Below are 7,445 nucleotides of genomic sequence, written 5' to 3'. Positions count from 1 at the left end.
ATCCCAATATTACACTTTCTATACATCGCAGAAGACTGAAATATAGCAAAACCGTTTGACATAGACACACAGGATTTTCGGCAGRTTTGAAATAATGTTTATTAATTATGAAGTTATGAAAAATACTAATAACATTCCACCAATGAAGCAACTAGAGGACGATTWGGTCATTTGACTGCAGGAAACTACTATTGAGGAATTTGAAATTATTTATARATATACTTTTGATACAAAAGTATATTTTAGCAATTACATTAACCTTTGATACTTAAGTATCTTAAAATCAAATAGTTAAAAAAATGTACTCAAGTATTATTTTACTGGGTGACGTTCACATTAACTTGATTCATTTTCTATTARGGTATCTTTACTCAAGTATGACATGTGTGTACTTTTTCCACCACGTAATATTTGCTCGCAGGGAAAGCTGTCCGTCATTTCAACGTTTCTCTCCAGCACCAAAATTAGAATACGTCGTGACGCTATGCGTAATGTTTAGGTCGTCCCCTATGGTGAATGAAGAATCCGCTATCCAATTGTGGCACTGCTGTTGTCGAAAACAGCAACATTGTTTCCTTCTGTAGACAAAGGTGCCTCGACAACCCGATAAATTTGTGAATAGTCATCCAGTTCTGTGGCTTCTTGGGGAAGACATGGAAAAACAACCGAGGTTGTTGGCATCCCAACTCCTACTGAAAMACAGCTTATTCGAAGTGTCGTTAAACGGTGTGCTTCTGACATGGAAAGAGATTCCGACCAAGAAAAAACGCGTTTCTGGGGGCATACATCACCCATTTAAAGTCGGTAAGTGTCAAAAGATAAACTGGTTATGAAGTGCAAAGATGTTATTAAAATATTCCGCGGTGCACGATGAAGGACGTTAAGAGGTCAGGGGACTGGTGATTTAGCCTCTTTTCTTTGTTGGGTATATCCGCTATCCACATTCGCGTAAACACATGACGTGGGCATGCACATAATCCTCTGAATGTTATTATATAGGCAATATAAATTAGTCGTTGCATGCTCTTAACATTTGTTATTGTCAACGAATGACATGGAATGATATAGCCTACATTTGCCCTAGAAGTATAAGGTCGATGTAGTTAATTGCCCCATAGCCTATCCGACACCGACAACTAACATTAGGACATTAACAGTTTCATGTAGTCGTTTATTTTTCTTCTATATATGCTTGAGTATTATAACAGCAAGACGATCCATCGACTAGTGGACTAAACTCCACTCCATGGTGAAGGAAGTTTCTGAAGAACTTCAACAGCATGGAGCCGAGACCAGGCTTTGTGGAATCTAGCTTCCGACTACATCGATTCGCACAACGTCAATACTTCAAAACATTTCAATTATGAAATCCCCACATTGTACCTATGTAATAAACATTAATCAAATACCACCACCTACTGTTTCCTTGTTGATATACAATGGGCACATGCGCATTTGTGCTTAGTTGCCATCTTGGAKCAACAGCAATGAGCAAACAGTCAGTGGTTGTATTTGATTGACGTTTATTGAAAAAATATGGATTTCAGTAACCAAAGGTACGCAACTACAGAGGACAAACATATATGTACACGGTGTGTGTTTCATAATTGACATTTTTGGAAGAATTGAGAATGAGCGAATAGATGTAATCGGAGCTAGAATCCTCAAAGCGACTCCACGGCGTTAGTGAAGTTCATCATAAACTTCCTTCACCATGGAGTGGAGTTTAGTCCTCTATCCATTGCCCAGAGCTTCATTTTAAATGAAAGCAAGCCGATTCTGAGCTGTTTGTTGTTTGACAGCTGGTCCGCGGAGTGCGGCTGCGGCYATGGCTTGGATAGCCTCGCTATGTCGGGTCAATTGGATGGCACACAATTTGGCCTCGGAGTTCTTCTTTATGAGCTGGCTGACATTTTTCATCACCTCACACGGTAATAACCACCATAGCCCTTGCAAATTAGCCTTCGTGTTTTAGGCTACTGTGTTGTTGTTAGTCTAAAGACACTGCATATAAACGCACAAAGAATCATAATTCGAGGATGTTATTTATGTATTAGCCGGCAGGTAGCCTAGTGGTTAGAGCGTTGGACTAGTAAAATGAAAGGTTGCAGTCTRCCCCTGAGCAAGGAAGTTAACTGGTCCTAGGCCGTCATTGAAAATAAGAATGTGTTTTCCACAATCTTTTTTGTCATAGGGGATTTTAGAAACACTTAAAATAAGGGCACAGACGTAACAAGTAAAGGTAGACCTATCACGTAGTTGGTGTTTTTACTGATTTCTAATTTGTTTATGAATTATTAACTGATTAAAAATCAAAATTAGGTACTGTTATGTTCACCTCAACTGTTTTCTCTTTCTGTCGTCTGGTCAAGCAAGTGTAAAAAGTCTGGACAACACCTTCCTCTCTCTCTGCCTCTCTAATGTCTCTTTCTCCAGTTAATGTCACCTCTCCTGGCTCTAAATGACACCTACCCATGAGCCCCCTCTTTCCATTTACTGTAAACAGCATCCTTATCCACCGGATGTCCATGGACATTGAAAAGTTGTTGAAATTGGTCATTTCGCCCTGGCCTTGATTTCAACACCCACAAACTTTTTTTTTTGGTGCGGTCCTGACTAGGGCTGTGGCGGTCATTACATTTTGTCAGCCAGTGATTATCAAGCAAATAACTGCCGGTCTCACGTTTATTAATGTAAACACAWCTAGCATCTCCTGGCGTCCACGCAGACCTTTGGAACATCAACATTTTAAAAAGTCTAATATATCCATGTAATTTAGCCTACACCATCACAATAAATCCATTATTTATTTTAGACAGGTCTAAAGAAACATGATATGAAGAAAATGTAGTCTATTTCAGAAGAACAGAATAGTATACTCTGAGTTGTTCTTATGTTAGGCCCTGATCTGGCTATGCCATATGACTGTGGCCTACACTAGTTCATTTAGAAGACAAGATTTGCTTAGTATTCTGTGGCATTATTTTTTTATTATTTTATAGTATGAAGAATACAATTGAACATGGCTGAATAAAATAGAAATKATATTTTCTTTAAACRATTTGAGGGAGTTGAGCRGTTAACAAAGAAACAGGTACTCATATATGCTTAATTTAGTTGTTTATTTAACTTTAGTTGTGATACAAATGTTGGGCTACAGTGGGGAGAACAAGTATTTGATACACTGCCGATTTTGCAGGTTTTCCTACTTACAAAGCATGTAGAGGTCTGTAATTTTTTATCATAGGTACACTTCAACTGTGAGAGACGGAATCTAAAACAAAAATCCAGAAAATCACATTGTATGATTTTTAAGTAATTCATTTGCATTTTATTGCATGAAATAAGTATTTGATCACCTACCAACCAGTAAGAATTCCGGCTCTCACAGACCTGTTAGTTTTTCTTTAAGAAGCCCCCCTGTTCTCCACTCATTACCTGTATTAACTGCACCTGTTTGAACTCGTTACCTGTATAAAAGACACTGTCCACACACTCAAACAGACTCCAACCTCTCCACAAGGGCAAGACCAGAGAGCTGTTGTAAGGACATCAGGGATAAAATTGTAGCTGCACAAGGCTGGGATGGGCTACAGGACAATAGGCAAGCAGCTTGGTGAGAAGGCAACAACTGTTGGCGCAATTATTAGAAAATGGAAGAAGTTCAAGATGACGGTCAATCACCCTCAGTCTTGGGGCTCCATGCAAGATCTCACCTCGTGGGCATCAATGATCATGAGGAAGGTGAGGGTTAGCCCAGAACTACACGGCAGGACCTGGTCAATGACGTAAGAGAGCTGGGACCACAGTCTCAAAGAAAACCATTAGTAACACACTACGCCGTTATGGATTAAAATCCTGGAGCGCCCCCCCTGCTTAAGCCCAGCGCATGTCAGGCCCATCTGAAGTTTCCCAATGACCATCTGGATGATCCAGAGGAGGAATGGGAGAAGGTTGTGGTCTGATAGACAAATAGAGCTTTTTGGTCTAAACTCCACTCGCCGTGTTTGAGGAAGAAGAGGATGAGTACAACCCCAAGAACACCATCCCAACCGTGAAGCATGGAGGTGGAACATCATTGTTTGGGGATGCTTTTTCTGCAAAGGGACAGGATGACTGCACCGTATTGGGGGAGGATGGAAGGGGCCATGTATCGCGAGATCTTGGCCAACAACCTCCTTCTCAGTAAGAGCATTGAAGATGGGTCGTGGCTGGGTTTTCCAGCATGACAACGACCCAAAACACACAGCCAGGGCAACTAAGGAGTGGCTCCGTAAGAAGCATCTCAAGTCCTGGAGTGGCTAGCCAGTCTCCAGAACCTGAACCAATAGACAATATTTGGGGGAGCTGAAAGTCCGTATTGCCCAGCGACAGCCCCGAACCCTGAAGGATCTGGAAAGGTCTGTATGGAGGAGTGGGCCAATCCCTGTGCGTGTGTGCAAACCTGGTCAAGAACTACAGAAACGTATGATCTCTGTAATTGCAAACAAGGTTCTGTACACAATATTAAGTTCTGCTTTTCTGATGTATCAAATACTTAGTCATGCAATATAAATGCAAATGATTACTTAAAAATCATACAATGTGATTTTCTGGATTTTGTTTTAGATTCCGTCTCTCACAGTTGAAGTGTACCTATGATAAATTGACAGCCTCTACATGCTTTGTAAGTAGGAAAACCTGCAAAATCGGCAGTGTATCAAATACTTGTTCTTCCCACTGTATATGTTTAGATGTTTTGCGCAGGCTGTACCGACTTCATCAGTTTCTCATTCACAATTTGACGAGCACTTGATAATGCCATTAGTATGAAAACACCATTCCCAAAAGTGACCACAAATGCGATTTATGTATGTAATGCTTTAATTATAAAGGTGCATTTTTATGGTAAATCATCTTCCCCAAACTTGAAACTCATGCGCTGCGTATGTATATCAGTTGGGCTCTACACCAATTGTAAAGTGGATCAATGTGCTTCATTTTAAGAAGTTATTTGGCCACTTTAGTTGTGATATAAACTTTATCAAAACTTATGGGCCAGGCTACATGAGGTGTGCGACTATAATTTGAAAAAGTAGCCCAAAAAAGCATGCTCTGTTTCTTGCCTTGAGCTGGGCATCATTCACAAGTGATCATATATCATCAAAACAAAATTTTATTGGTCACATGCAGATGTTATTGCGGGTATAGCGAAATGCATTCACAAGTGATAGGCTAATCTTGTCACCCATTTTTATTTGATTTATTTAACCTTTCTTTAACTAGGCAAGTCAGTTAAGAACAAATTCTTCGCACTATTCATGATTTAATATTGTATTTACATATACTAAATAGTATATGTGTGAAATTTGTTTTGATTTATAATGGACCATTATCATGCACCTGTCTCGAAACAGGGGCAGCGAAAAGAATACATGCCATCAATGCACTTAAATAGCGAATGGAGGACGCTTTTCCAGTGGTTCATTTTCATGCCAGCCAGGTAGGCTATATAATCCTATTGTAAAGATAAGGTATGTGCTTAATTTTAGAAAAGTAGAGAAAGAATTATAGTAGGCTTAGCCTATAGAAAGCTGATGGGATCCTCTTTTTAATAAAGGCCATCACTCTGGTTCTCACACAATTACATAGCCTATAGAAATTGTGCACAACATGAGCTCATGGGCTCTTATGAAGTGCTTAATTAGATTTTCGATTACATTTGCATTGATGTCAGAGGGACAAATAGAGTGCTGAGTACCAGGCAGTTAGCAAGTTTGGTAGGCTAGTAATGACTATCAGCAGAGTCAGAGCTTGGAGAAGCCTATTTACCGTGACTAAACGGTCACGTGAAATTTGACTGCCATCATGACTCTTGACCGCCAATGTGTCGGTAATGCTGTCACCCTAACAGCCCTAGTCTAGACCTAGTCTAGATTTTTTTCTGGTCTGGACCAGCCTTGTTTTGGCCAAAACATAGATGTCCATGATTGGTTCAGATTTGGTCCAACCCGGACCAGTTTTTTTTTGTAAATAGCACAACAGGTGAAAGCGGGAGCAGGTGAGTCCAGCTGTGTGTTGTTTGCTTCAATAGAGTGATCAGGAACGTGCAAATATAGTTTTCCTTCACAGAAAATAGCTTCATTTTCATCAGATGACAAATGCAATGCTATTTGGCTGGCAGGCACAGTAAATTACCTTGCAAGGTCTTTTTTGCAAAAAAATTATGCATGGCCATCATATTTGTAATGCTTATCATAGAAAGAATGTAGCCAGCTAGTTAATCTTGAACTTTACCGTAAAAAAGTAGGCTGGCTGGCTACACCGAGAAAAAGGTAGAAAAAGAGCAACACATCAGTCAAGAGAGCTGTCTGCTGATGGAATGCCCATTTGTGAATTCTCATCCAAAAGGAGAAGTGCTACTGAAGCACAAACTTTGTCTGATGCCGAGCAGAAATGACAAAAATTAGCATTTTTCAATCTGCTTCAGAGCAGACAAGCATGCGTCAACATTTCTATTTTGTTCAATGTCTCTCGTTCACATTCGCTTTTACATTTCAAAATTCCCCAAAAATGACATTCGGTAGCCCCATACCTATACATGTATAACTTTATTAGCTGGATTGCCTGTATTTGTAATTAGTTTATTTTAGTTTGCGCTCGTTAGCATATTTAGCTAGTAGCCTCATGGAAATTCGCTATTACTTGAGCTAATTTTGTTAGCATTCTGGTAAGATGCCCAATGGTATTTTTAAAAATGKKGCATTTCTCTATATGCCAACAGTGCGCATTAAATGCCTAATTTATCATACCTATTACAGATAACAAATCCTAATTGCTAAATTGCCTCATATACACCGAGTGTACAAAACATTAAGAACACCTTGCTAATATTGAGTTGCACACCCTTTTGTTCTCAGAACAGCCTCAGTTCGTCGGGGCATGGACTCTTCAAGGTGTCAAAATGTCTCAAGGCCTAAAAACCCTTCTTTGACGTTTCTCCTCCCCTTCATCACTGATTTGAAGTGGATATAACAAGTGACATCAATAAGGGATGATAACTTTCACCTGGTCAGTGTATGTCGTGGAAGGAGCAGGTGTTCTTAATGTTTTATACACTCGGTGTATAGTCAGTCAATAAAAAAACAAGTGCCATTTAAGATTAAGTTATCAAAACTGTAGTATCAGCTGGTTATGTTATCGTGAAACGCAATCTTCAAAAAGGTGGTAACCTCAGCAGTGACGCTTGCTTGTACAATGGCATAGCCTTGTTTTGTTAATTTTGCAGACAAGGCGCTTATATTTCCTCAGCCCTTATCAGTCAAGACCAATGTTCCCTCTAAGCTGTGCCCCCGGGACTGCAGTGCAGAAGAAATATCAGCCCACTGAGAGAAGCACGAGATTGAACTTCACTCAATGAGTTTTGCCTGTTAACACTWGCAACGTTTCCCTTTATTGTGGGAATT

The 7,445-nt window shown here is 39.8% G+C and overlaps 1 protein-coding gene across 3 annotated transcripts in view; it reads left to right on the top strand.

The window, feature by feature from the left end:
• The first annotated feature begins 485 nt into the window (after nucleotides 1-485).
• Nucleotides 486-7,445, top strand: part of LOC111962164 (ceramide kinase) — a 28,044-nt gene continuing 21,084 nt past the window's right edge. The window contains exon 1 of one of the 3 annotated variants that reach the window (XM_023985031.3): nucleotides 486-804. In XM_023985031.3, the coding sequence (XP_023840799.1) occupies nucleotides 654-804 (151 nt within the window). In that variant the 5' untranslated portion in view covers nucleotides 486-653. Of the gene's footprint in view, nucleotides 805-1,461; nucleotides 1,557-1,780; nucleotides 1,932-7,445 lie in introns of those variants that run through there. The other 2 variants (XM_023985033.2, XM_023985032.2) reach the window with 2 other exon arrangements.

Source organism: Salvelinus sp. IW2-2015, linkage group LG4q.1:29, assembly GCF_002910315.2.
Source record: "Salvelinus sp. IW2-2015 linkage group LG4q.1:29, ASM291031v2, whole genome shotgun sequence".
Classification (NCBI taxonomy): domain Eukaryota; kingdom Metazoa; phylum Chordata; class Actinopteri; order Salmoniformes; family Salmonidae; genus Salvelinus; species Salvelinus sp. IW2-2015.
This window is presented reverse-complemented; position numbering and strand designations above follow the sequence as displayed.